Source organism: Phytophthora ramorum (assembly GCF_020800215.1).
Source record: "Phytophthora ramorum isolate Pr-102 chromosome Unknown Phyram_PR-102_s0021, whole genome shotgun sequence".
In the NCBI taxonomy this organism is placed as follows: Eukaryota; Oomycota; class Peronosporomycetes; order Peronosporales; family Peronosporaceae; genus Phytophthora; species Phytophthora ramorum.
Genome location: NW_027150667.1, coordinates 197483 through 225097, shown reverse-complemented (window position 1 = coordinate 225097; position 27615 = coordinate 197483). Strand labels below are relative to the sequence as shown.

The following is a 27615-nucleotide window of genomic DNA, read 5'->3' as shown; positions in this document are numbered from 1 at the left end:
GGTCAAGGTTCAGTTGTGCTGCAAAAGTCGTGCGATTCGCTGCAACTATTGAGGATTCTCAGCTATAGCTAGAGAAGTTGTGACGTTATCAGTCGTGGACTTGAACTGAGCTCGCATGATTTTCAACTCTTTCATTTTCAACGTGTGAGTTACTTGCTCCACGACTGGAGGTTCGAGTATGTGACGTAGAAGAACGTGAGCAACCCCACGACGATCACGAACGAGTCTACGATCTTGTCCATCCACGACGCATTGGGACTCAACTTGAGGTGGAACAGCGGCGGGTAGACCAAGCTCAACGGCACTGTACAAGTACCATGGACAGAAATAATGTTAGACTCTACGAGTGGATTCCCAGATAATGAATACTACTAGTAGTATCATGCACTTACCACAGCAGGAAGCGCCGACAATTGAAACGAAAAGGTCGAGACGGTCCTGGCCAAAGTACGCGATGCAAACAGTGGCAAGCACAGCCACAGCACGGAAGCAGTTCTTGGCCACTTTCTGGCCTGAAGCACGCCTGGGGAATCCCAGCATTTCCTCCATAATCTTCACGGCCGGGAACAGGAACAGAGGATACGACAGAAGTTGTGCGAATGCGTAGCCAAACTGCACCGAAGTTGACCAGCCATTGCGTGGTAGACTGGAAGTGACCATCGGAGTAATACTGCTGCCGAAAGTAACGTAGTTGATGCCGGCGAAGAACGAGTAGAAGAAGAGCAGCCCCACCACGGTCCATGATAGCAAGCGCGGGAAGCGTTTCTGACGTGCCTGGTTCAGCGAGCTCTGGGTAGGAAGCACCAGCCCGATGCCCTCAAACGTGAAGATCGAAGTACCGATGAAGACAGGGTAGTCCTGCTGGTTGAAAAGCTCCACGTCCTTGGCCGGGCCCTGGGTAGCAAGCAGCCAAAAGCTGTTGCCCAGGATGAAGGCCAGCCCATACAAGATGAACACATCTGCGATGAGGTTGCTGATGGAGAAGTAGCTGATGTACCGGATCCAAGACAGCGGGATGTACACCGCGATCTGCAGCAGAATGAGCAAGGACGTATCCACGCTGTAGCCCCAAAACTCCAGCACCTCTGCCATGTTTTGAGCCACGAAAATCACGTAGGTGCAGCAAAAGCCAGCCTGCATCATGATGATAGAGAGCTGCACCATGCGGCGTCCCCAAGACCCGTAAGCCTTAAACCCGACGTGGCCGTACGTACCACCCACCAGTTCACGGCATTGCAGCAACCTCAGCATTGCGTACAAGGTAAGCGCCGCGACAAACGTCAAACAGAGCGGCGAGAAGAGGATACCTCCACTACGGAATCCATCGGGCAAGAACAAAATACCCGTTCCAACAAACGACTTGAGCAGCGTCAGCAGCGCGTGCCACAGCGTTGTCGTCTTGTCACTATCCTTGGACTTCGGTGGGGCAGGCTCCGTCTTGATGAGCCCAGTCGTCTCGGATGGTGTTCCCAATCTGCAATGCACGCAAACAACCACAAATCATGAGTCAACCGACTACAACTGCAATTGCAACTGCACTCCCTCCTTTTCTTCCTGCTCAGCTGCCGCCAACTCACTCTTTGGTGGGGGTGCGTCTGTGCGTCGGCAGACGCAGCGGCGGCGTCATCAACAAGCTCCTGGCGCGCTCCTCCACGTTCATCTCGTCGTACTCGTCATTGTCCTGACTCAAAATGCTGCCGATGAACGGGTCGTAGACGCTGTTAATGCGGTCGATGATCTGGTCGCGCAGCGCTGTAGACACAGCGGGTCTGGGCGTTGTCTGCAGGTGGTGGCGCCGGAACCCACCCGGCACCGCGATGTCGAAAGCCTTGGGCGTCGTGGAATCCGAGAACCCGGGCTCGGACTCTCGACGGCCCGTGATCTGCGGAGACGACGCGCGCATGACCTTCTGCAGGTCCCAGACGGAGTCTGCCATGGTGTGACGGAGTGTTCAGGGGATAGCGACACGAGATCTTGGTGGTGGGAGACACGGCGTGCACGACAATGTCAGCGCAAAATGGCGAGTGGTGGAGGAGGGCGATCCACAAGCAACGGCGAGACACAGGCGGTCTGCTTAGTCTCTCTCTTCCACGCAAGAAAGCAAATGGTATAGTGGCCGGTGGTGGAGCCACGAACGCATCCCCTCATTCTCGTAACGGTCAAAACCTATTGCCCAAAACCTGCTATCTTGAATAATACCGGTAGTGTACTGGTCTTCTTTAACGAATCCGGATGTATACGCCCCCAATTCTCAGTAGCCCCGTTCAATCGGATCAAGGAAAGTGATGCTGTGACGACGCCGACGTCGCTAAACATGCAGAGACGGTCCATCTACGTGGTACACACCAAAACAAGTCTGCCACACCAAATCCTCTACAAGAACCGACCACACATCGCAATCCGCCATGGAGGCGCTCGGTGCCTACGCGTCCAGCGACGACGAGGCGTCCCCGCACGCGACGTCTCCTCGCTCCACCGACTCACCAGCCTTCGCTCTCCCCACAGTCAACTCGGCGCCTTTTGTTGCGCTCTCTGACATCCAGGAACAGGCCAGCAAGGCAGCTTTCCTAGCAGCCGCCAGTCAGTCTCAATTGGCTGTTAATCTGCCCGTGGAGTCGACACTGGCGCCTTATGTAGGCCCCCAAGGCAGTGACAGCTCGGCACTGACACTCATGGACCCTCTACGTACCGGCAGCGGCAAGGAGGTGGTCACGGGCGTCGTGGAGCAGGCGGACATGGAGGACTTGAGCTTCGAGGCGCAGTACCACACGCACAACCAGACTTTGAGCCGCAATAACACCAGAACCAGAGTCAAGGGAGCTCCGCCAGTGGCACCACCTCTCCCCGGTGAGACTGTGGAAGACTCTGTTATTGTCCCGAGCGAGGAGAACGTGTTTACTCGCCGTAACGCCAAGAAGAGGAAGAACCAGACACTCTCCAAGGAACGAGCAGCAGCTGAGGAGTTTGGAGATGAATCCACGGACGGAGTGTGGGCCCCGTACACGGAGAAGGGCAACCAGTTAACAGACGCCGAGATGGGGACCATGACCGAGCAGCAGAAGGCGCTGAGAGAGCAACACCAGGAAGCCAAGCGACGCAAGGCCGAAGCCAAGGAAGAGGTGGACGACGAGATGGACTTCGACAGGATGGTGGAGAAGAAGACGGGCCACTTGCTGCCGGCGAGACTCAAAGCGGGGCAGACGGCCGTGGAAGGCAAGTCCACGTTCATGGGAGACCACGAGTACGACTACCAGGGACGCGCGTGGGTGGAACCCCCACGCACGCTCAAACCCGACGATGGAGACCACCAGGTTTTCCTGCCCAAGAAGTGCGTGCACAAGTGGGCGGGACACACCAAGGGCGTGCAGGCTATCGAGTTGTTCCCGCGCTACGGCCACTTGCTGCTTTCGGGCAGTATGGACCACACTGTGCGTATTTGGGACGTCTACAACGAACGCAAGTGCCAGCGCGTGTATGAGGGCCACACAGGTGCCGTGCGCGACATTAACTTCAGCAACGATGGACGCCAGTTCTTGAGCTGCAGCTTCGACCGGTTTATCCAGCTGTGGGACACGGAAACAGGGCAGGCGGTGAATTCGTTCACGACTCGCCGGGTGCCGTACTGTGTCAAGTTCTACCCACTGGATAACACCAACTTTGTGGTGGGCGACTCGAACAACATGGTGGTGCAGTTCGACACCCGATCAGGCGAGATCGTGCAGGAGTACAACCACCACTTGCAGGCTGTCAACTCGGTGACGTTCGTGGACGACAACAAGCGCTTCGTGAGTACGTCCGACGACAAGAAGCTGCTGGTCTGGGAGTGGGGCATTCCGGTGCCCATCAAGTACATTTCAGAGCCAAGCATGCACTCGATGCCGGCCGTCACGCTGCACCCGAGCGGCGGATTCTTCGCCGGCCAGTCGATGAACAACCAGATCGACGTGTACACGGCTCGTGACAAGTTCAAAATGAACCGCAAGAAGGTGTTCAGGGGCCACCAGAACGCCGGGTACGCGTGCCAGATAGGCTTTTCGCCGAACGGCCAGTACGTCATGTCGGGTGACGGTGAGGGCAAGCTGGTCTTCTGGGACTGGAAGTCGACCAAGATGATCAAGAAGCTACGCGCCCACGACCGAGGCCCGACCATGGGGGCATTGTGGCATCCGCTCGAGCCCAGCAAGGTGATTTCGTGCGGCTGGGACGGCCTCATCAAGTACTGGGATTAGAGCAGGCAGGCAGTAGGAACAAACATCACAACTCAAAGCATATCTGTTGATGACGTGCCCGTCTTCTTGCTGTCGCTGCGTGGAGGTGACCACAATTGACGTGACACCGATAATTTTACTTCTGGATGGTGAAGGAATGAAAGACGGGTAAAGCGTGTTCTATTATTCGGCGCTTGACGCGCGGTGCCGTGGAAAATGTGCTGCACCCAAAGCGCTCGCTCTCTAACTGATCCTACGGTGGCGAGCGTGTCTTGGAACGGGTATCCACATGTGTAGGGGGCTACGCGACAACGGACAGACGTGAATACTTGAGTGTTGGAGAATGTGTCGGTCTCCCATGTGGCTTGTGTAGTTGGTATCTCTCTTTTCCGTCTTCGCTCTCATAGGACGTACCCTGCTTGGGTGTGGGTCTGGACAACTGGAGCTTGCAGCATGGCCGCCTCGAGGATGAAGTCGATTTCCTCCTCGGACATAGGCAGCGGGTCGAAGTCGCTCAACATCGCTGCAAAGTTGGAGAACTCTGCTTCGGGCAATGGGTACAACTGGCACTGCGTCGGCATCACTAGAGGTCCCGAACCAAAGCAGTGGAAGTCCATGGGGTCCACTCCTCGTGACATTTTAGGGCCCGCTACGGAGCAAGGGGAGCCGCCATCGCCCACGGTCTTACGGGTACGTCGCCGCTTGAGCGAGCGACCTTCTTTGACCGACGAGCGCAGTCCCCGTTTGCGTCGGGCGATCTTCTCGCGGTATTTCTGGGCGTGGGTCATGGTCTGGCGGGTGGTGCGCGAGCCCACGTGGGCTGCGATCTCCTTCCAGGGGCCCGACGGGAAGAGCTCGAGGCCTTCCAAGAACCGGTTGTGCTCCTCGGCCGTCCAGGCCCGGCCGTTGGTGTTGATGGGGGACATTTTCTCTCCGTCCGAAGAGGAATTGGACGGTGACGGCGGGGCCTCCGATGGCAGGCGGATGAGCTCCCCGCTGCCGGAATGGCTGGGCTTGAACAATTGGCTTTTGACGTCGGCGGTGATGGCCATTGTTGCAGCTTTTAATCGACAGCTTCGGTTGTGCGCCGCAAAATGGGGAATGAACACTTGTTTACCCCGCCGAAAAAAAACGAAGGCGCATGCTCGCTGAGTGAGACGGAGTCCTAGTCTCCGCGCCCTCTGGCCACACAGATGGAAGTCTTGCTGGTCAGAGCGCAAACGGCCTTCCGGGGTTTCCCCGCAGAAAATCCATCCTCGGATTGATTTTGCAACGCTAACGGATAGTGGAGCGAAGACACTTGACAGTCATGGAAGGAATGCCCAGCTGGGGAAGTTGCTGTCGACTGCGGTCGCGTGAAGCTATTGACCAGAATCCAGCGTTGCCCCAGCGGCGTCCGTCATGGGACGAGCGTCCGCCATGGTACCGGCGCTTAATTCCTCCCGGAGGGGCCAGTTGAGGCCCAGCACCGCTGGCGTTGTGGCTCGTGAGTAGAGGCTCGTCACGGCGCTGCAATAAGTTTCGCTGCAGTCTCTCGTTAATCGGCAACTCGCTGGACGGATCAGCAGGCGCGGACTTGCAGCTGTTGCAGCGGTAGAACTCTTGCCGATAGTCGCCATTGCTGCCAAGTTTGCTTCGGGCAGCAATGTGGCAGTCTCCTCTAGCAGAGAGCGCAAGGTGCCGGTAGCTACGTGTTATCGTGCGGTCGTGATGGATCTTCACTCCGCTCGCCTCGTTTAGCAGCTCTGGCTTCTGGGTTTGAGCCTTCAACTTGAGGCAGCCACACAAGCGCTCGGACTCAGCTGCCGCAGTGAATTCTCGCGACGCGAGCGGAAGAGATGACCACCGCTGCGTTGGCGGCCTTGAGGTGGTCCTTTGAGCGAGCACCATCCTGCGCGAGCTGCACTTGACGGAATCTTCACTGCATGTTGAAGTTGGAGCCAGTGCCCGCGCTGACTTGCGCTGTCAACTGTCAGCGGAAATCGTACAACAATAAATACACCCGAGTGCCGCTGCGGTGCCAGGGCAGTGCATTACTACGATTAGAGACTCGACTTCGAGATTTTTGCTCGACTACTGCCCGACACACGACAAAACAAACGAGCACTAACGTCATTGGAATCCCTCGCTCGCTCGCTTCGTGGCCCCAAGTGCTTGCACATGCACGTGCATTGCCTAACGAGAGAAAAGCTTCTGCGCTTCAAGCTGTCGTCGCTCGCCGCCCTCAAATTTTCTTATTATAAACTGGGTCGGGCTGTCGTCATCCGACGAGCGGCCCAAACACTGCCAAACCGATTACTGGTCACACTAGTTATCATTTCGTTGTCGTGACTGCGATTCTGCTTCAGCGCAGGCGCCGACCACATCCGACGCGGAGCTTTGACGGCCATCGAGGAAATCCCACAACTCGTCTGGCCCGAGCCAGCTGCTCTCGTGCACCACCGAAACAGCGACGTCGATCTCCAATGGCTCTAGTGCCGCGTCAAATTGTTGGCTCAGGAGGTCGACACGGGCGACGCCTGCTCCGACCATTACGCGGTCGAGCGTACGAGCATTGCTGTCCACATTGACCGCAGCGTTGGTGGCGTGAAGGCTCTGTGTAGGAATAGGACCAGTGGCGCGCTCAAGTCCTTGCGCGACGCCAGTACACTCGCCCAGCGCTTCCCGCGGCGACTGGACTCTCGGTGATACTTGTTGCGGTCGCGTGCTCACCTCCACCCGATTTGCTGCATGTGCGTCATCTGCTGCCTCGACTGCAATCGCCGTCCGCATCCGTTTGGTGGAGGAGGTTGCGCGGGACTCGTGGTCGGCACGGCGCGGGTTCTCTGGAGGAGTCTGCAGCCCCTGTTTGCGGCGCTTGATCTTCTGGCGATACTTTTGGGCGTGACTCATGGTCTGACGAGCATCGCGCGTGCCGACCACCCCCGCTACCTTCTTCCACGGACCCGCCTTGAACAGCTCCATGCCGAGCAGAAAGCGCTCGTGCTCGTCCTCGGTCCAGTGCTCGCCCTTGGTTGATTCTGGAGTCGCGTTAAAACGCGGACCCGCCGTCTGTGGTGTGGTCGAAAGGAGTGCTGGTTGGACGACTGCATGTCCATGAGAACTAGCCACAGAGCTTCTCGCAGGAGAGTTGTGGACCGCCTCCGAACCAACAATGGTGTTAACATTGGGTCGGCATGGGATGCAGATGAGGTTCTTGGTCTCGTCGTCGAGGAACTCCTGTTGGACGCTGGGTGTGATGGTCATCGATTGGTTGCCTGTGTCTGGAAAGCGTTGCTGAGACCCTGGCTCAAGTCAAAGGTAAAATGCCTGCCCCTGTAGGCTCGTTCAGCTCGTGGCCTTTTCAGGAATGGTCGACGTCAAGCGAGGCTCTTGACGCGATCTTGGCTGGAGCCTCAATAACGCGGTGCCAAGTAGCAGAGCTCAACTCGTGGAGTACCAAGTCATCGGAGCAATGCACTTGTGCGCTTCCCGAAAGATGTGGCCGCAGTGTGGACCCCGCGCAGGATTATCCTTGCCTTTTTCGCCGTTTTGGTAGTCGAAGTTGGATTTTCATTGAAAAAGATCCAATTTCACACAGCGCAGATATTGATACCCTGCTACATTTGATATTAAAATAAAAATGTATTATTGCGTCTGTAAGTGAATTTGGCTTGAAGTGTTGGAGCATATTAGAAAGGATCTGTGTATAGTGATTCTGTGAAATACGATACGAAGTTTAGGGTCAGATAGCCGAGTGCCTGTACGATGCCGCTGCCGGTAAGTTTCCCCATGAACATGAAGGTCGATTGCTGCTTTGTTTCTCGAGTGGCAAATCGAGTACAGGTTGACCATTAGCTCCAAGTTTTGAGCCCGAAACTGCAGAGAGCTCTGCATCGCTCCATGAACTTATTAGTCTTATTCACGCTGGCCACCACTGCGATGGAGTTACTCGTTTTTTGCTGCTCCCGTCGCAAAGGCGCAGTGGATACTGTGAACAATACCAAGGGGGCAGGATGGCTTCATATGCAAATCCGCACAAAACGGACAAACGGTCGCGCTCGGTCACCATTAGTGCTTCTCGCCAAACCAAATCCAGCATTGCCTGTCCAACTGAGGGCAAACAAATGCCCCACGCAGTGTCTAAGCTAACCATCACTCACTGCTAGCGCATGACGAACATCGCGCGCGGCACTCTCGAGGAGTGATATCCTATGCTTTGCTCGACGCGAAGACTATGCTCGATGTTCGCTGTTTTACCCGTCACATCCAAGACACCACGCGCGAAAACACGATCGGCCGTACTGCGCAATTTCGTGCGTTGTGAGACCGCTGGCAAATACCCACGAAACCTTCGGGTCCAGCTTTGCAAAACACAGGGTGAAACGCATTGATGAACGCTAGTCTACGCGACACACTCACAGCCAGAGAGCTCCTTGTCTTTTGGGAGGACAGGCCACTCACTCGACCATCACTCATCGATTTGCTACGTGTCCGACAGCGCGGCGGCACATTGGACACGTGGAGCTGCACAGGAGCCAGTGGATGATGCAGTCTTCGTGGAACACGTGCGCGCACGGCAAGCTCGCCATCCTCTTGTCTCCGTCACCGCTCCGCTTGCTGTTACTCAGACAAATGCAGCATTGATCCGCTTTGCCGGGGGTCGCCTCGACATCCCCCAGAGCCAGCACAGTCCTTGTCAACCTCGTCTCGACTTCTTTCCGCTTAGGCGGAATCTCCAGGAACCGCTCGATCTCAATCAACAGCATCCGAAGACACCCGAGGTCGTCAGTATTTCGATCAGGCCCTCCATCAACCCGCACCATCACGTCAAGTACCGCGTACACAGCCAGCAGAACACGCGTATAGTCCATGAGCCTTCGTCGTCTTTCATGGATAATGTCGCTCGTGTCGCACCGGACGTGCTTTCGTGGGAACTTAAACCCCGCCGCCTGCTGCAGAATCTCGACCACTGCTTCGAACTGTTCACCCGGCCCCAAACACACCAATTCCCACTGATTTCTCGTTTTTCGGAACTTCTGATGCAGTACGTGGAAGTCCGAATATCTCTTGCGCAGCTTCCATTCCTCTTTGGTGGAATTCTTGACGGCGCTCCTCATCTTGAAAATGTATTGCGTGTAGGGCGCCGTCATGTCTTGGTTGTCGAAAATGGTCGTTGGTTTGGCCGCGATTTTCACCGTCGCGACTTCCGCTCGTCGCGCCTTGAGCAGTCGGCGCAAACTTGCCATCTCCCTCGTGCCTGGGGAGTCGAGAAATGTGGAGCTGACGATAATTCCGCTCCACATTCTAACTGCTCTCGACCAATGAATGAGCTTGCTTGCAATTTTGACCAATAAATTCATTTTTGACTAACGATGACGCATCCAAATGTAGCCATTTACAGGACGATAGACGCTACGTCGTCAATGGAGACGTTGCAGTAGTCGTTGTGGAACCCATACGCATGCTGCTCCTCCTCCATGAAGAGGGTGGGGTCGTAAACCTCCAAAACGGCTCGGAAGGCTGCGTCCAGCTCGCTAACCTGCACCTTGTCGAACCAGTTGCTCTCGAGCGGCTCCATCTGCGAGGCGTCCACCGCCGTGGGCGATTTGCCGGCAATGGGGGACGCTGGTGCGTCCTCCTTGGTGGTAATCATGAGGCCGCAGTAGACGTCCGATGTGGGAGGCACGGGCTGCCTCGAGGACGTCAGCAGTCCTCGACGTCGGCGCTGGATCTTCTGGCGGTACTTCTGCGCGTGCGTCATAGTCTGGCGCGGCGTGCGGGTGCCTACGAAGGCGGCCACGGTCTTCCAGGGCCCGGACGGATAGCGCTCCAGTCCCTGCAGGAACCGGTCGTGCTCGTCGGTGGTCCAGGGCAGCCCGTGGCGGTGCGAGGGATCGGCCTTGACCTTGATTTTGTTGACCGCCGCTTTCTTGGTTGACGACTTCTTGGTCTTCTTGGTGGTGGTGGGGACGCCGGGCGGACGTGTGAGCGGCAGACGGATGAGCTGCAGACTCGCGGTCTGCTCGACCTGTTTGTCCGGTTGTGTCAGGAACAGCTCGCCACGGATGCGTGTGGAAATGGTCATGCTGGGCGGGGTGAGTTTGTTTTTGGTAGCAGCTCTGCGCGCTCGACGGGAAGTTCCGGAATGGCAGCTTGGTCTTGGTCTTCGCCTTTGTCGTCAGTGCAGACGATCCCCCCATAGGATGCGCCGTTCGAAAGCAAGTCGAGGCGATACGTCCACGAGGCCCGGACCTATTGTGGTCAGCTAATGACGTGTTACGGGCGTGGTGGGGAATTCGCGCGAGTGGATTTGCGACTAGCACTTTGTTGAGCCCGAGCGATGTCAGAACTGAGACCTGAGACGCAAGTGATCACGACCCCCGCTTGAACAAGAGCTCTGAATGTTTGCCTTGAAGCGGGGGCGCCTCGTATTAATATCTATTGAGGCTGCGCTGCAGCACCGGTTTCTGCCAGATGCAAGGAGGCGTATGGTTTGCTGCTGTAGGCATCTATCTACCTAGTACGAGGCGCTAGGAGTCATTCTCAGTGACAACAGCGTCTATGGAGCTTCCTTGGTGCCCTGCAGCCAAAATTTAAGCGCGTCGTGACAAAGATGGCTTTCGCACAACCCGCGAAGAAGGCAAAACCCTTGAATGTCTTCTTTTCGTCACCTTGAAAAGGCTAGGACCAAGCTGCGTCGAGGATAGAACCTGTCGTGCTGCACTGTCGAATGCGGTCTCGCGTCGAGACTCTCGACGCTCCTTATTACTCACGCGGACTTCTATCCAGGTCGAGCGAGCGAGGGCTTGGGGCCGCCTCGGTCGGCGCTCATCAAATGAACGCCGCCGCGGTCGCAGTAATTTCGAGTTTGTTAGCAAAGCCCAGCTGGAATGGAACGGCGACCTAGCCACGGTCATTGCTCACGGCGCCTTGGCGCTTGTCAACCATCGCATTGCGTCTCCCCGTTTTAGCGTTCTTGCTGCGCGAAAGTTTGGCGCGGCGAAACCACTTCCCCATTGACCATGAAGACTGTGCTACTGCGAGAGGTCGACGTGCAGGTGGCGCGCGTGAACCGGCACGGAGAGCGCTCGCCGTCGCCCGAGTACGTGCTCGCCCTCCGCCCGCGGTCGCGCACCCGCCACCATGAACCTCTGGCTGCTCGTCGGCAGGACTTGGACCACGCCGCGATACTCGAAAGAGACGACGTGCCGGTGGTGCACGAGGTCTCTCGCACCTACAGCGAGTGCCGCTCGCTGTACCGTGAGCTGCAGCATCTAACGGACTGCAAGAACGTGCGGGCGTGCTGCTGCGCGCTGGGCTCGTGCCCGTTCTGGTCGCTCTTTGCAGTGCTTGGCAGCATCGAGTTCCCCAAGCGCACGCTGTTCAACCACCAGTCCAAGAACGTTTTTGCGCAGAGGACGCAGGCGCTCGATGCGCTAATGCGCACGATTCTTGCGGTGCTGCGGACGAACTACCGCATCCGCCACTTCCGCTGCTACCAAGCCCCGTTCAGTGCCGCCCACATGTGCAAGGTGCTTGTAGCGCTGTGTCTGTTCCTTGAGCTGGACAGCTCGAGCGTGGAGCAGCGGCTGCTCGAGGGTGGCGAGCGCCTCGCATACAAGCTCAACCTGCAGGGCTGGCAGTCGGACCGCCCCAATCTCTACTTCCGCTGCGAGGACAAGAAGAAATACCGCGACGTCGGCGCCGTGCAGCAGCGCAAGTCCGTCGACATGCAGCTGCGCCAGTCGCTAACCATATCCGACGACGGCGACTGCAAAGACCCGACGACCATCATGTCGGACGACGAAGACGACCAACGGAGGAGCTCGTTGCTGCTCGTGTGGAGCTGAAAATTCCACAACTATGAACTGCATGTATAGAGGAACCCAACACGACACCGGCGGAAGCTTGAGCAATCTGTGGCCGAACTTGACCCTGCACCTTCGACTATCAAATATGTCCAGCCCGAGCATGTCAGCTTCGATGATCGACGCCTTCCACGGTGGAATGTCTGGCGGCAGTGCAGGGATCTTGCATTCATTAGCTGGGACCATCCGGTGGCCAGGTCGTCGCCACGCAGGAATGGCACGGCGAGCGCGCTCACAGCGGAAAAGCAGAAGCAGCGCTCACCTCTCACTATGCAATCTCGAGCGGCGCGAGCGATATCCAGGGCAGTTGTGGCTGCAAGCACAGCAGGAACGATCGCGACTGCCTGCTGGCTACTGAATCGCATCCTGGACGGCAGCGAACGCAAGTGTATCGAGGAGTACGTGGACTTGAACGACGAAAGCTGTGAAGACAGTGACTACGACAGCTATCAGCAGCAGAAGTTTGATGGAGACAAGAGCTTCGCGCTCTTGCCAGTCGTCTCCGAGTCCGACGACGAGTCGGAGGACGACGCCGTGGGTTACACTGACGACTACTTCACTGCCCCCTATGACGTCTGCATGCTCTCCGTTAGCGTCCAGACACAAGTGGATTCACTTCCAAATGTACCTCCCGTCGACACGAGCGACTGCAGACTCTGCAGAGCTGCAGCAGCGACTGGGGCCATGGACACCACCGGTGCCCTCCAGGATCTACCAGTAGACGAGAAAGTGCGAGCTTTGTCATTCTCGGAGACGGAAAGCAGCAGCGACGGGAGCGTACTATCGTTTGCTAGCGAATTGGGGGATGGATCTGACGAGGAGGCGCTGCACCAGCGGCCTTGGACGTGCTCGCGGACGAAGCAGTGGCTGTATGTGCGGCTGTAGCCATCTTGCAATTCTCACACATCGCAGACAAAGAGGTCAATGTGGTTTACATAATATGATTACGAATATGCCTTTCAGCCAATAAGAGTCGAAAATACCTTTAATTGGACAAAATAGTTTCAACGAATGGAAAGCCGACAATACGGTGACTCGATTTTTGTAACAGGCGTAATCATGCTCAGTGGTCAACATGGAGTTCATCATTCTCCGATTTGCCTTCAGCTGCCACGATGCCTGCGTTCAAGCCGCGCCACGTGGCCAAGAGTTTCCAAGCTATTGAGGTGAGCGACGGGGCTGGAGCGCACGTGCGCCGCTCGCTCGGCTCTCCTCGTCTCCACAGTTTTGACCCGTTCCTGCTGCTGGACGAGTTTAACGTTGGTCTCCCCGGAGGATTCCCCGATCATCCGCATCGAGGCTTCGAGACTGTCACGTACGTGCTGCCCACGTCCAAAGGTGGTATGCGTCACGAGGATTTCATGGAGAACACGGGTGAGCTACGACCAGGAGATTTGCAGTGGATGACGCCCGGCAGAGGTATCATGCACGCCGAGATGCCCTCGAGTAAAGAGCCTGCACACGGCCTGCAGCTCTGGATTAATCTACCCAAGGAGAGGAAGATGATCCAGCCACGCTACCAGGAAATTAGCAAGGAGTCGGTGCCGCACGCGTTCAATACTGACAAGAGTGTAGAGGCGATCGTGTTTGCTGGAGAAGTCTTTGGTTATAAGGGCCCAGTCGAGACGGAAGCCCCTGTCACCTACGTCCACTTTCTGCTCAAGCCGGGGGCAATGATGGAGTACGCGATCCCAGCGAGTCACAATGTGTTCGTGTATGGCGTGTCGGGGACGGGTAAATGTGCGGGTATGGACGTTCAAGCGCACGAGGCTATTACGATGGAGAAAGAAGGAGACGGTGTACTTCTGGCGGCTGCAGCAGAGGATAATCTTGAGGTAGTTGTGATGACAGGGGAACCTCTAAACGAACCGGTGTTCCAGTACGGCCCTTTTGTGATGTCCTCGAGCGAAGACATTCAACAAACGTTAAGAGACTTCGACCTACGCACAAATGGGTTCGAAGATGCACACGGGTGGAGATCCGAGATCGCTCCACGTCGTCGCCATCGTTAGATAGCGAGGATAGCATTTTTGCAGGAGCTGAACGAACAATGTCTTTATTACAAATATATGTTGAAGCTTCGAGTGTATGTTTATATTTCGATTTTGTTGTTTCCCAAAGAAGTGCCAGCAACCTAGGCTCCACAGCAAAGATGTTCAAACACTGCGAACGAGACCCGGTACAACCATTCTGCATCACAATGTGATCGAAGCTCATGTGTTGGAGAATAAGACAACTGCAGCAATTGTCTGCTTCTCCTTAGGATCCCTTCTACCGCAGGTCTACTGGTTCCCTCACGGCTCCTAAGAAGTGAAAGAGGGATTCGGTGTGCTACTAACAGGACAGCAAGCTCGAAGTATCACGACGGTCGAGCCGTTTTACGAGGCAGTGGTGCTACACAGTCCGTTTGTCATGAATATGGCGGAGGAGATCCACCAGATGTAGGAAGACTTCCAATTCAGCAAGAACGGCTTTAGGCAGCAGGAACCGAGGCAGCCAAACCAGAATGAATTCGTTTTTGGCAATCGCCAGCAGCAACATGTTGACGAGGTCGTCCACGTGGCCTCCCCATTCAACGCAATCGCATCCGGTCTTCTCAATCAGAGAATCAAGTTGTCGTGCCGGTGGTGGAAGCGCTCTCGAGTCTCACTAGTATGATTGCGCGTACCACCAAAACGAGTGACGTGGCAATCTGCCCATCCTTCTCTACCATACAAAACCCAAGTCAAACAAGGAGAGACGCGTCACAAGCTTGCCTAATCATGCCCTCTTGACCAATCAGCGCGCAGGTCTCAATTGCACAGCGGTCATGCGCATCAAAAACTCAACTGCCAAGGTTGTCGCACCTGTCTGCCGATCTCCAAGCTCCAAGCTGCTCATTCTCGCTTTTGCCTTCTAGTGCAACAACGTCCGCCACCACGAGCTCCCTCAAGTCCATTTCCAAGATGTTCACGCCCCGACTCATCGCCAAGAAGTTCGTGGCGCGCGAGCAGGGCGAAGGCGCCGGCGCCCGCGTGCACCGCTCCATCGGCACCACTCGCCTGCGCAACCTGGACCCGTTCCTCATGCTGGACGAGTTCAACGTGGGGCTGCCCGGCGGATTCCCAGACCACCCGCACCGCGGCTTCGAGACGGTCACGTACGTGCTGCCCACGTCCAAGGGCCACATGTGTCACGAGGACTTCCTCGGCAACAAGGGCGAGCTGCGTCCCGGCGATTTGCAGTGGATGACCCCCGGGAGGGGTATCATGCACGCAGAGATGCCCAAGAGCGAAGTGCCAGCCCACGGGCTGCAGCTCTGGATCAACCTGCCTAGCAAGGACCGCATGGTGGACCCCAAGTACCAGGAGATCAGTCGCGAGTCGGTGCCTCACGCTTTCAACGACGACAAGAGCATCGAGGCCATTGTGTTCGCCGGCGAAGTGTTCGGCAAGCGTGGACCAATTGAGACCGTGGCGCCCGTCACTTACGTGCACTTCATGCTCAACGCGGGGGCGAAACTCGAGTACCCCATTCCAGAGAGCCATCACGTCTTCGTGTATGCGGTGACCGGCACGGGTAAGTGCGTGGAGCACTCGATCCAGCCCCACGAAGCCATCGTGATGGAGATGAAGGGCGACGGCGTCTTGTTGCAAGCTGACGAGAATGACAAGCTCGAGGTGATCGTCATGACCGGCCAGCCGCTGGAGGAGCCGGTGGTGCAATACGGCCCGTTCGTCATGAGCACCGGAGACGAGATCCAGCAGACGTGGGAGGACTTCCAGTACGCCAAGAACGGGTTCGAGAACGCGCACTCGTGGGCCTCGGAGATCGGCAACCGCCGCCGCTAAGCGGAGCCGCCGAGAGAGAGAAATTCCAAGTGAAATGGAGTCGTAACTTCAGCGGAGTTTGGCGCCTCCCTCTATATTATATGCATGCAGCGGTAGCTAGGCTCACAGAATAATTCAATACGCTTGAAAACATGATCTTGTGTCATTGTATCGTTGATTTCCCGTCTAAATGGAGCACTTCCTGGCATCGCTAGCTTCGGGTTGCAGCTCCAAGTGCTCGGACAGGATCGGAGCAACCGACGCGGGAGCTCGCAATCGTTCCGAGGTGGCGTTTGGTACACAAATACTGGCTGGAAGAGCGAGAGTTGGTGGTGCGATTGCCAACGCTAAGCTGGTAACTGTTTTCTGACTTGGTGGTTCGCCTTCAGTCGGTTGCGTCTTCTCCTCAGGTTGTGCAGTACTCGTAGCATTCACTGCAACGTCAGACTGCTGCCGTTTGATCTCGATGCTACGCTTCGCTTTTCGTATCCTGCTCGTCGTACGGCGGCGTACTCGAAACATTCGGAAGGCCGACTGGATAATGATGGCCTTGCGGTGTCGGAAGGAATACCCACGCATGGCCAGCTCGTCCACTTTTTCCTGGACGGTCAGACTTTCCAGCGGCAGAACTCGCATTGTGAGCACAAGCAGCAGGTCTGTGAAGCGGATCATGTTCGGCGGACACACCAAGTCGGGGTTCGCGCTGACGCTTACGCTGCCGTTGAGCCCGTCGTAGCTGCCGAGACCGAGTCGTACGCGGTACGCTAGCTCGGCGATGCGCGCTTCAATGTCGTGAAACGTTTCGCGTCGTCTTTGATGCACAGCGTTGGAGAGAGCAGTCCACTCCTCGGGCGTCGTGTCTTCAGTGGCCAGGCTATCGAGCATAGCCTTGTGGGTGCCGAGTCCTAGCGGCGGCTCCAGTCTCGTGAGCAATGTCAACAAGTGCTTCCTGCGCACTAGTCCCAATGCGTCCGTATCGAAGTCACTCCAAATCGTCTGAAAGCGCTGGAGATGCTCGGCTTGGAACCCCAAAAGCTGCTCGTTGTCGTTCGTCCTCGCTGACATGAGCACGTACGTGTCGACCATCGTAGCAGCATAGAGGTTTTGCAAAATCAACACGACCAAGACGTAGAAGAAGTTGTAGAAGAGTCCACTGATCACTGGAGAGCCGCAGTCGCTCGCGTAACTCGCCGATGTTGACGAGCGACCAGAGAGTACGCACTGAGGAGGCTCGACGCTGGATGCCAAGTACGTCGCGTACCAGTCTTCACCTGCTGCAAACTTGACAAACGCAGCGTAGGCCATTGGGAACGTGGTCAGGTTCAGGTTCCCATTCAACCCACTAGCCCAGCGAGTGAGCGAAAACACTTGCACGCCCACAATTGCGAAGACGAAGAGCACGTAACCAAGCAACAGCGTCACCTTCAGCGTAAGCTGAACGCTTGCCAATAAAGTTCGGAAGAGCGTACGAAGAGCACGAGACCGCTCAAGTACCAGTGAGAGATGCTTGAAATCAAATGCCCGGGTCATCCCCAAGACGAGCAGCACGGGGGAGTCCGACAACAGCGGACCCACCAGCATAATGAAGGCTGTGCAGCTATTGAACGTCCTCCAGGTGAAGCCTTTCATGAGGAAATCTCTCCACCCAACAGCAGCAACACGCAGCACAGCATCGAGAGCGTAGATCAAGGAGAAGATGTAGTGGAACCACCATACACCTGCTGAGACGTCCACGTTGCCGTCCGTGTTCGCGCGGTGAATGGGAGATCGGTACCAGGCTAGCAGAGATGTGTGTAGTATCACCACCGTGCTGATAAAGCCACGAAACGAGCGCTTTTGCATGTACACTTGGGCGAGTTGCATGAATCGGCTCGTAGGTAGCGGATACTTGGGACGCATCGCCACAATTGCCTGCTTCTTCCTCAGCCAGATGAGCTGGAGGTTCGTGAGTAGCAGCGTTCCATTGTAGCATCGGAAGTTGTTCATGAGGATACCCGCGAAGACCTTGAGCAGGTAGAATCTCGTGAAGAAGAGGAACGCGACGAAGAAACCGGCAAAATACGTCGACGCGATGGCGGACGCTTGGTGTTCGCTGTTGGCATCCATGTCATCGACGAAGTCCATGGCGATGTTGACGACTGGTAGCCAGCCTTTCATTGAGATCAAGAAGAGGATGGAAGACATGGCGCCCGTGATGTTGTCGAAGTGCAGGCCTGAGAGGTTCCCCCACACTCGAGGCGTCAAGATGCCCGTGGCGCTGTTCCAAAAGACCCCGACGCATTTCTCGGGGGTGTCGACGGATGGATCACTGCAATACGCGAATCGACCGCCAAAGATTTGCATCCCCAGCGTCGCGAAAGAGTAGAAGAGGAAGACTGAGAGCACGACGCAGTAGAAGATCGGTCTCGCGGACTGCTTCAGAGCTTCGGTGATGACTCGGAAGGTCCTCACACGGTAGAACACGCGGATAGGACCGAAAGCGCGCCCCAGTCGGAATAACGAAATCATCGTCGAGTGAGGCAGCAACAGGAGCAGCGAGCAGGCCATCAGCACCACCATGTTGATTTGGTTCCACGTATTTGAGAGGTAGCTCTTTGGGGTGAAGAAGAATCCGCGGGAGATGACTTTCAGGGCGAACTCGAAGAACAGCACGATAGCGTACACCACGTCGCTCAGCGTCGTGAGCTCCTGAATCAACGAGGAGTACAACGGCGATTGCACTGTCAACATGACGGTGCGGATCACAATCGCGGCGAAGATATACTTCTCCGTCTCCTTCTCAAGCCGGCGCGCTTTCAGCCGCACCCAGGACTGCGGTGGGAACAAGAACAAGGACACGTCTGCCATGAGCCAATGTCCATCAAAGAACTGCCGCACATAGCCCGTTGTGCCTCCTGTCGACGTCCAACCAGTCCACTCGTCTGGACCTGAAGTATCCGCCGGACTTTCAAGACCGGACACGGGAACAATCGCCGCAGCCGCCGCAGAACTTACGCTATCGTCAATTGGTGTTACAGTTGCCTGGTTCTTGTGTTTCCCGTGCGCAGGTGCAGGACCCTCCAGTTGGATATACTTGCGGTCCTGTTGATTTCGTGTCGTGCCGTAGTATCCCTTCAGCTTCAGGAAATCGGACGTCGGTAAGACATTGAACAATCGCGCCTTGAAAGCTTCGGAGGCCGAGAGAGCTCGTTGCGCTCGTTTCTTCGCACTGCCAGGCAAACTCACGTTCATGACGTCCCCCTGGTACAGATTGCTGAATTCCTCCACGAACGTATACATGTCGAAGAGATGAATGCGCTGCATGGCGAACATCCGATCTTGGAACAACTCACTCAGCGTTTTCCTTCGTTCGTCGCCTTTCATGGCGAAATTCCGTAGTAGAACGACCAGCATAAAGTTTAGTGCGAGGAACCTGCACAGAACCACGTACGTCAAGTAATAGAGCAACGCGACGCCGAACGAGCTGGCCTGAAGTGACGCATGGAAAATCGGCCACACGCTCCCGCCATTCGAGAACTTGAACAAAGTCAACATACTGTCGCTGAAAGTGTTGAAGTGCGACTGCATTGTCAGTGGGAAGTTCCCCCCGAACAAATTCATCCCAACAACAGCAAACACGCTGTTGAGAAGGACGTGGAATGCGATGGAGCTCAGGAAAGCGGGGACGCTGGCCAGGATAGCGTCGAGTACCAGCAGCAACTTGTTGTTCTGCCGGACCACACGGAATGGCCGAACCAGGCGAAACAGTCGGAGTACGAAGATTCCTCGCGCGTAGCTGTCGCTGTAGAGAAGAACGGAGCATGTCAGCAGTAGGAACTCTACACATGCAATGACGAGGAGCACGAAGTCCAGCCGGTTCCACGGGTTTTGCAAATAGCCGATGAGTCCTCCAGCAGCGGCCGCAATGATCACGAACTCTGTCCCGTATACGAGCATGAGGAAGTTCTCGATCATGTACAGACGAGCAGCGTAGCTGTCACTCATCCCGTGATACTCGAGCGCGAACAGGACCGAGTTGAAAAACACCACGAGGTTCATAATGTGCTCAAAAGCCAGCGATTCGGCGATGGACGAAATCCTATCCATCACTTGACTTCCTGGTTCCAGTAGGAAGAATATTCGCTCTTGCCGCAGTCTGCACCAGCTCAGGAACGTGCCGTCCGACCTCGTAAAAAGAGGTGACCCCAATAGCCACTCCTTGAAGCGTGCTCTGTAGACTTGCCACTTGGCGTCAAGAACCTGCATCACGTCTGGGAATGCTTCGGTTCCTTTCGGGAACTGAAGCCGCGGCTTTTTCAGGTACTTGTCCATCCGCTTCTCTTGCTCAGCCAGTTTAGCGGCTCGAACAATTGATACAGTGATGTAGCTGCCTCGCACGATGCCTACAAACAGCGACAGGATCATGTAGCTCACGAACACTATCAGGCCGATGAAGTAGATGATGGAGAAGTACGATGACGCCTGTTGTGCTCCATCAAGGGACGGTCCGAATCCAGACCGAAGCGTTATCAAGAAGACGGTCAGAAACGAAGCCTGGAACGAGTGGAAGCCTGTGTAGCCTCGATCTGGCGGCGGCATCGCTACACACTCCATATTGGATCGACACCCCGACATTTTATCATCGATTCGGCAGAAGTGAACTGGTGTCTCGGGGACGTACGTTTTCGTCTCGCCCACAGACATCGGAGCGATAAAACTATCTGAATCGGCTTGTATGGCGCAGCGATGTGAGAGTGAATCGTTAAAGAGATACATCCCCAGGATCGCAAAGAGGAACAGATAGTAGCAGTAGCAGAGCACTGCATTGCCAGCCATGGGTAGAGACACCAGGAATGTCTCCATTGTTTCCTGAAAACTCTTCCAGCGCTTGAAAATCCTCATGCCTCGGAAAACACGAAGCGAGAGCAGATTGAATCCTGCTAAGGACGAAAACGGCAGTACTGCTAACCAGCTGATCATCACCGCGCAAAGGTCGAAAGCGTCCCATTTGCTCCGTAGCAGCGGCAGAAGTCCTTCCAAGCCGACTCCTTTGCATATTTGCTCCACGGTGAGAAATACCAGCAGCAAGTACTCCAGAACGGTCATGCCAAACCTCGCCACTTCTTCGACATCGTCGTCGTCTTTAGAATTCGAAATGTACCGGAACGAGCGCCACCCCACGGAAGTCATGCTGCCGACCACCGCTATCAGCACCGCCAGTTGAAAAGATGGGTGCGCTACGACTTGATAACATCGCGTCGGCAATCCACTCGGCAGCTGAATATCACTGAAAGTCTCAGTATCCTCGGACCCACTCCTCACATCGATGCCTGCTTGTTGTCGGAAGAAAGCACGCGCAATATCTCGCGTCTGCTCGTCTTCAAACTCCACATCAAACGTTTCTACTTGGACTTCTGTGCTTCCTGCTGCGGCTGGTGGTGATGCTTCTGGAGGTGGAGGCGATTCCGCTGGTGAAGGCGACTGCGGTGGCACAGCTGGAGATGTTTGACCTAGGAAACACAGCGATAAGCACTTGTCATCGCTTGCAGGAAGTTCGTCAGTCGTCAAATACTTGATAGTGCGCACGAAATTCGTTGTTTGACGTCCCGTTCTCACAGTCTTCACGTCCGTCAGCAGCACGCTAGCACTGTCCATTGTCAACCGGGCGAGTAGCGATGGAGGCAGCAAATGCTGCAGCGGCAGAGCTGTGGGCTGCCACACCAGCGTCACTTTGTCTTCCAGCAGTTTCAAGCCTCCACTTGCCGGCTCTCCGCGTGCTCCATGCAGTCGAGCGCGTATATTTCCATCCCGAAGACTGTCCCGGAAGACGTTGACTTCTCTCTCGTCGTCCAAAGTGGCTACGGTCTCGATAGCGTCGCTCATGGTCCCAACAGGGTAGTGCAATGACCGTCAACGCTCTCACTCACGCGTGTGGCTGTGACGCATGCGAAGCGTGGCGTTTACCCGTTGCAGGCTCTCGACTGAGCGGTGCGCCGCTAAATTTAACACCGAGCTCAGCAGAACCGCCGTTTTGGCGAAATGGAGTGATGGTCACTTTGTTGCCTTTTTCAGAGTGATTGTCGTTGAAGTCCCAGTAGGGCTTGCAGGTGATTATCGTTTGCTTCGGCCACGTTTGAGCAATCGCCTGCTCGATCTCCATTTATGCCCATGGACTCGATCGATAGCGTTGCAGTATTTTCAGTCTGGTATTTGTTGCACTTGACCATCGCTCCTGGGAAGCGAAACCACCGTTCATCCAAATGTGGAGGAGGCGATTGACTTGTGGAGACGATGACCAAACGACGGAAGCAGAAGAGTTTCCATGCGTCGGCGTCTCCTTCTGAGCGTGTAATTCACGGGTGGGAGTGGGCGCATGCTGCGCTGTGGAATGAAGGCAAAAAATGCGGCGTTCGGATGTCGGACACCATAGTTTTCTACCGTGACGCTGAGAGGGGCGACATCGACTCGTATCTGTGGCTGTTCACGGGGAAAAGCGGCACAATTTCACGAAAACGCATGCCCAAAGATGGAGCAATACCTGTAGCCAAGATTCGGGAGAGGTTTTTGCAGCTGGCAGGTCGAGCGAGCGAGTGGATAGCTGTTGTGAATTTTCTGGATGGAACTCGAAAGTTGGTTGGGCTGGAGGAGTTTGAGGAGGTTTTACAAGCTCTTGATTCTGGAAAACGAGGTGCTTCATCGTTGAGTAAAAAGGTTGAAGGACTTCAAGCATTTATTCTGCCCAGTGGGGGCGAGGCGAGTCATATTCAAGTGGATTTTGAAGTTTCGAGTACTTTACCGGACATCAGAATCGAGCGTCAAGCAGGTTACCTGAATGACCGAACAACGCCTATTCAGTCAGCCCTGCGGCCGCTCTCGACAAGTGCTTTCAAGGAAGTGGAAAATGCAACGTCAACGATTGTGAGCTTTCTGTCGAGAACAGGAGACGCGCAAATTGCTGCAGCCACTCTGGAGTTTGTGTATGATGGCAGTCAAACGCTCTGGTTGACGCATATCGGACACGTGGAGCTTCAGGAGCCCGCGGTTGCACCGTCGCTACTGCAAAAGAAGACATCGCTCCCAAACCTCCAGGCAACTAATGCCGCAAAAAGCGACATTTCTGCAGCGAAGTGCCGAGGAGAGTTTTGCCAGGTCCCGTTGACATCATTGCCGGGTCTATTGAAGCTGATAGAGGCGACGAGAAAGCAACGCGACAGCAATAACTTGGACGATGGCCATCTCGACCAACCCGTGTTGGAAGACACCGGTCAGCGATACAAGATAGGGAACAACAATCTACTTCTTGCTCATGCAGAGATTGACGTTTTGGAGGATACGTCCAAGCTGTCGTCTTCTCAGATGGACAACGCAGCGTTTGCCTTGCAGTGGCAAGAAGCTGACAACGTGTTCCGTATGGAGATTGGTCGGTCGAACCCAGCTCAGTTCTACAAGCAAGTGTTCGTGTGCGCGAACTGCCATCGAGTGTATTCCGAAATCAACAAACTCCGCGACGTAGGCTTCCAAGGGCCTCGGTCTGTCCAGGAGAGGCCCGCAGCTGACATGGAAAGTGCGGTAGAAACTAGGTCTCGCGGTGATGAAGACGACTCTAGTGATCCCTACGATAAACTGTTCCTTGAGGAGCTCGCGAGGCAATCTGCTGCCATCGATCGGAATGCACAAGAAAACTCACGCCAAGTTTCTGATGGCAGTAAGAAGCGGTCTTCCAATGGTCCTGAGCAGGATGACAGCTTGGGGCGTCCTACCAGTGGGCTGGGTAGCTCACGAGAACGACCCGTGCTACCTTCACTGCAATCTACTCTTCCAGATCCGAAGCTCAAGAAAAAAACTGGTCACAGCGATCACGGTTCTGTAGCAACTGATGGACGTAGCAACCAACATTCGCCAGCTACTCTACAACCTCCGCAAGCTACAGGCGAAGACAGACACTTAGCAGAAAGAGTGGCTAGCTTGGAGACCGAACTATCCCAAACCAAACACAAGTTAGCGGGAGTCGAAGCGCGGAGAAACAAACTGGAGCAAGAGGTCTTACACACCCGAACTCAATGCACAGCAATGCTGCGTGAAAAAGACGACCAAGCTCGGAAGCAGCTACTGGAGTTGGAGTTCAACTTCCACTCGAAGCAGAGTAAAGTAAAACAAACCGCTAGTGACAGCAGCTCAGCAGACGAAATCACGCGCCTCATCGAGACGATCGACTCGCTAAATCTCCAACTAGACCAAGCAAACCGAGACAAGGAGCAAGCGAAGAAACTAGTTGCGCTGACGCACCAAGCAGAGCTCAAGAAGCTGCATGAGAAGTATCAACTGGACATGGAGACGCTGCGTCTGAGCGAGCATTCTGCCAAAGAGCAGACTGAGAACTTGCAGATGCAAATGCTCAGTCTCCAGAGCCAAGCGCAAGTCGCCACCACACAAGCGAAGAACGCAAAGGCAGCGCTTGAAGACTTGGCGAACAACAAGGTGGTGGGTTTGGAAGAGAAGAGCCAGCGGCTCGAACGTCAACTCGCAGCTTTGAAGCTCCAGCAGCGAAACCAAGGGCAGTCTCCAGTAGGATCCGTGAACTTGGTTGCATCAGCTTCAGTGGCGAAACAGAACGTCGAGGCAATGGAGAAGCATCTGAACAACAAGATTGAGTACCTGAAGGCGCAGCTTGCGTCCGAGATGAAGTGCAAAGAGGAGCTTGGCAGTCATCTCGCTCAGATCACCAACGCCATGGAGCAAATGAAGATCGACAAGCGCCAAGCGTTGGCTGAGCAGGAAGAGGTCTTCAAGAAACAAGCAGAGAGGATCGAGAGTGCGTTCTCTCAGGAAAAGGAGCTTCTTGCCACTCAACAGGCTGCGATGCAAGGCAAGCTCGTGACCTTGCAGGCGAATGTGACGGATCTGGTCCAGGAGCTGACGATGTGGAAAAGCAGAGAAGCAAATGCAAAGCTCGCGATGGAGAAGACGGTCGAAGAGAACGTGCGACTTACGCGTCAACTTGTGGATGCTGAAGGACAAGTGGAAGCTCTCCAAGAAGAGCGGAAGCAAGACACGGCAAAGGTGGGTTCTATGAGCGTGATGAACGCAAGTGAGGAGACCAAACGAGTTCAAATGGAGGCCTTGCTACGTCGGCTCGATAACGAGCGGCAGTACTTGAAGAGCCAGCTGGAAGGCCAACAAGAGATGAAGGAGACAAGCCAGAAGCAGGTCACGGATCTTCAGTACGAGATTCAGGAGCTGAAAGACGCCATGGAGGAAGCCTTGCAAGTGAGCGGGCAGAAGATAAGTGCGCTGGTGTCTGACAAGCGACACCAAGAGCAAGAGCTCCGAGGAACAATCGAGTGCTTGGAGGAAGGAAAACTCTTGCTCTCTCGACAGCTCAAGGAAGTGCACACCAAGTTCGCCGAGGCGCGAGAGCAGTCTCTGGTCGAGCGCGATGAGATCGACAAGTCCAGGATCGAAGTGAGTGAGATGCGAGCCCAGTTGCTGGCCGCAAAGGAGGACAGCGTGAAAGAGCAAGCGTACGCTAAGAGCTCAAGTGAAAGAATGTCAAAGTCACTGACGGCGGTGAAGAATTCGCTGAAGGCGATGGAGGAGGAGAAAACTGTGCAGATCAGGCGGTTGGAAGCGGAGAATGCTGAGTACATGGGCAAGCTAGCAACGACACAAGGCGAGATGCTGGTACTGGAAGAAAAGCTCGAGAAGGAAAACGTTCGAGCCAAGAAGGAGAAAGCGCTCGCTATGTTTGCCATGGTGCTAAGTGGAAAAGTTGCGTTGTGGCGCTTGCGATCGCAGCACCGCGCCTTCGCTCACGCAAAGCTCCAAACAAATCTCACGCGTCTGCAAGCGAATCAAGAAAAGCGCAGAGCTGAAGAGCTGGGAAGGCTGGAAGAGCGGTTGCGTGAGGGCTACATGGCAAAATGCGATGAAATGACACAGACACTTCACGATGAGCGCCTGGAAGCGATCCGACAGACGAAGGAACAACATGACAAAGATCGAGAGGAGCTGAATGAGTTTTACCAGCAGGAGAAGTCTCAGCTGCAAGAGGATCTTGCCGCCACGTACGCAGCTCAGATGCAGCAGATGAAGGATAAGTTGGAATCCCTCTCCAAGGCGGTTGAAGAGAGCGCAGAGACTACAATCCAAGCGCTCCAGGAACAAGTTCTACAGCTTCAGCAGGATAACACGCGACTAGCCGTGGAGATGGCAGAAATGATGCAGAAGAGCGAAGAGATGGCGTGTACTTTTGAAGACGAGCTTGGGGCCTTGAAAGCAGATTGGGAAGGCAAACAAGCATGCTGGAATAGTGATGAGGCAGCACTTCGAGCTGAGATTCACGCTCAACGGGATCGCTTTGAAGAGCAGTTGAGCTCGGAGACAAGTAACCTTGTGGTAGATCACGCCCGTGAATTAGCTGTGATACAGGCTCTTCACGACGCAGATACGAGCGAGCGAGATACACAGTTTACTGCTCGACTGACAATGTTGTCGGAAGAGCAAAGCCAACAGTTTGCAGGCTTCCGGTCAGTTGAACTGGCTGCGATGACGCAGAAGCACCAACACGAGCTGGAAGAGGCTATCACCAGTGTGGCTCAGCGTTGGCAAAAGGAAATGGATTATCAACGTCAGGCTCACGAGAAGGCACTTCAAGATGCAGTTGTCACGGCGGAACTGAAGGCAAACGCTCAATTGGCATCGCTGCAGAAGGAAATGAATGAGCGCAAGGGCGCTGCAGTGGTTCAGTGTACTTCGAAGTGGCAGCGTGCAATGGAGGAGCTCCAGGACCGACAGGAAGTGGACAAGAAGATGGCGTACAACGAAGGTCTCCAGGATCGTGAGAAGGAGTGGCAGCAAGCAGCACTGCAGATCAAAGAGAGGCAGCGTGAAGAGCTTGATAAGGTTCAGCAAGAGGCCATTGCTGCGATCCGAGCAGCAGAGGAGCGCCACGAGATGCGGTTCCAGGCACAGCTTGCAGGACTTCAAACTCAGTTGGAAGAGCAGCACTCGCAATCACTCCAGGCTCTTACAGACGAGATCACGACACGTGAGCGAGAGCGTGCTCAAGAGCACTACGACGCTAGTGCTGACGTGATCGAGCAAGAGCTGAACGCGAAGTGGACACAGAACCTTGACGAGCAGCGAATTCATTTTGAGAACCAATTTGTCGAGGAAAAGGCACGCTTGGTCTCTACCATGCTTGACGAGAAGGAAGCAGTGCTTCAACAACTACGCGAAGATCACGATAACAATTGTGCAGAGCTTGAAAAAGCATGGGCCCTGAAACTCGACGAATTTGCAGCAAGTACTGCTACTGCACGTGAGCAAGAGCTCGAATCGGTGCGAGAAGAATTCGACAACGAGAAGGAAGCTTTGACAAAGCAGCTCCAAGACACTTTTTCGAATCAATTGGAGGAACAACTTAGCGACCAGGAAGCCCGGCTACTTCGTGAGCAAGAGGACGCCATTGCACAAGTCCAAGAAGACTCAGAAAAGCTCATCGAGCAAGTGGAACGTGCCATGGCCGAATTAAAGAGGCAAAAAGAGCACCTCGAGGCCGAACTCCTCTCACTCCGCTCGGCACTTGAAGAAACCGAAGACGCTCAATTCGACGCCCAAGAAAGCTTCAAAAAGCAACAGAAACAAGCTGCCTTCCACATCCTCCACCTTGTCTTGCGTGCACAGAAAAGATCACAGAGGAAGTGCAATCCCACCACAACTCGCGAGCCAACATGGAAACCAAATGCAGCCGACTCCAGACTGAGCTAA

The 27615-nt window shown here is 55.2% G+C and overlaps 13 protein-coding genes across 13 annotated transcripts; 6 read left to right on the top strand and 7 right to left on the bottom strand.

The window, feature by feature from the left end:
• Positions 1–149: 149 nt before the first annotated feature.
• Positions 150–1936, bottom strand: KRP23_14398 (Vacuolar amino acid transporter 3; the record flags this gene model as incomplete). The annotated part of the gene is made up of 3 exons (XM_067885216.1): positions 150–304; positions 393–1474; positions 1578–1936. The coding sequence occupies 3 exons, from the start codon at positions 1934–1936 to the stop codon at positions 150–152; spliced, it is 1596 nt and encodes a 531-aa protein (XP_067737413.1).
• A 469-nt stretch (positions 1937–2405) lies between these two features.
• KRP23_14397 (Pre-mRNA-processing factor 17) lies at positions 2406–4229 on the top strand (the record flags this gene model as incomplete). Its single annotated transcript, XM_067885215.1, has 1 exon — positions 2406–4229. One exon carries the CDS (start codon positions 2406–2408, stop codon positions 4227–4229), a length of 1824 nt encoding a protein of 607 aa, XP_067737412.1.
• Positions 4230–4609: 380 nt separating this feature from the next.
• On the bottom strand, positions 4610–5260 carry KRP23_14396 (Protein REVEILLE 8; the record flags this gene model as incomplete). Its single annotated transcript, XM_067885214.1, has 1 exon — positions 4610–5260. One exon carries the CDS (start codon positions 5258–5260, stop codon positions 4610–4612), a length of 651 nt encoding a protein of 216 aa, XP_067737411.1.
• Positions 5261–5483: 223 nt separating this feature from the next.
• On the bottom strand, positions 5484–6098 carry KRP23_14395 (uncharacterized protein; the record flags this gene model as incomplete). The annotated part of the gene is made up of 1 exon (XM_067885213.1): positions 5484–6098. The coding sequence occupies one exon, from the start codon at positions 6096–6098 to the stop codon at positions 5484–5486; it is 615 nt and encodes a 204-aa protein (XP_067737410.1).
• A 417-nt stretch (positions 6099–6515) lies between these two features.
• On the bottom strand, positions 6516–7454 carry KRP23_14394 (Myb-like protein G; the record flags this gene model as incomplete). The annotated part of the gene is made up of 1 exon (XM_067885212.1): positions 6516–7454. The coding sequence occupies one exon, from the start codon at positions 7452–7454 to the stop codon at positions 6516–6518; it is 939 nt and encodes a 312-aa protein (XP_067737409.1).
• A 1208-nt stretch (positions 7455–8662) lies between these two features.
• Positions 8663–9436, bottom strand: KRP23_14393 (E3 ubiquitin-protein ligase Iruka; the record flags this gene model as incomplete). The annotated part of the gene is made up of 1 exon (XM_067885211.1): positions 8663–9436. The coding sequence occupies one exon, from the start codon at positions 9434–9436 to the stop codon at positions 8663–8665; it is 774 nt and encodes a 257-aa protein (XP_067737408.1).
• A 149-nt stretch (positions 9437–9585) lies between these two features.
• KRP23_14392 (Transcription factor SRM1) lies at positions 9586–10275 on the bottom strand (the record flags this gene model as incomplete). The annotated part of the gene is made up of 1 exon (XM_067885210.1): positions 9586–10275. One exon carries the CDS (start codon positions 10273–10275, stop codon positions 9586–9588), a length of 690 nt encoding a protein of 229 aa, XP_067737407.1.
• Positions 10276–11212: 937 nt separating this feature from the next.
• Positions 11213–12040, top strand: KRP23_14391 (uncharacterized protein; the record flags this gene model as incomplete). Its single annotated transcript, XM_067885208.1, has 1 exon — positions 11213–12040. The coding sequence occupies one exon, from the start codon at positions 11213–11215 to the stop codon at positions 12038–12040; it is 828 nt and encodes a 275-aa protein (XP_067737406.1).
• A 288-nt stretch (positions 12041–12328) lies between these two features.
• On the top strand, positions 12329–12943 carry KRP23_14390 (uncharacterized protein; the record flags this gene model as incomplete). Its single annotated transcript, XM_067885207.1, has 1 exon — positions 12329–12943. The coding sequence occupies one exon, from the start codon at positions 12329–12331 to the stop codon at positions 12941–12943; it is 615 nt and encodes a 204-aa protein (XP_067737405.1).
• A 230-nt stretch (positions 12944–13173) lies between these two features.
• Positions 13174–14070, top strand: KRP23_14389 (Pirin; the record flags this gene model as incomplete). Its single annotated transcript, XM_067885206.1, has 1 exon — positions 13174–14070. One exon carries the CDS (start codon positions 13174–13176, stop codon positions 14068–14070), a length of 897 nt encoding a protein of 298 aa, XP_067737404.1.
• A 933-nt stretch (positions 14071–15003) lies between these two features.
• On the top strand, positions 15004–15888 carry KRP23_14388 (Pirin; the record flags this gene model as incomplete). Its single annotated transcript, XM_067885205.1, has 1 exon — positions 15004–15888. The coding sequence occupies one exon, from the start codon at positions 15004–15006 to the stop codon at positions 15886–15888; it is 885 nt and encodes a 294-aa protein (XP_067737403.1).
• A 165-nt stretch (positions 15889–16053) lies between these two features.
• On the bottom strand, positions 16054–21729 carry KRP23_14387 (Dihydropyridine-sensitive L-type skeletal muscle calcium channel subunit alpha-1; the record flags this gene model as incomplete). The annotated part of the gene is made up of 1 exon (XM_067885204.1): positions 16054–21729. One exon carries the CDS (start codon positions 21727–21729, stop codon positions 16054–16056), a length of 5676 nt encoding a protein of 1891 aa, XP_067737402.1.
• A 408-nt stretch (positions 21730–22137) lies between these two features.
• Positions 22138–27615, top strand: KRP23_14386 (uncharacterized protein; the record flags this gene model as incomplete). The annotated part of the gene is made up of 1 exon (XM_067885203.1): positions 22138–27615. The coding sequence occupies one exon, from the start codon at positions 22138–22140 to the stop codon at positions 27613–27615; it is 5478 nt and encodes a 1825-aa protein (XP_067737401.1).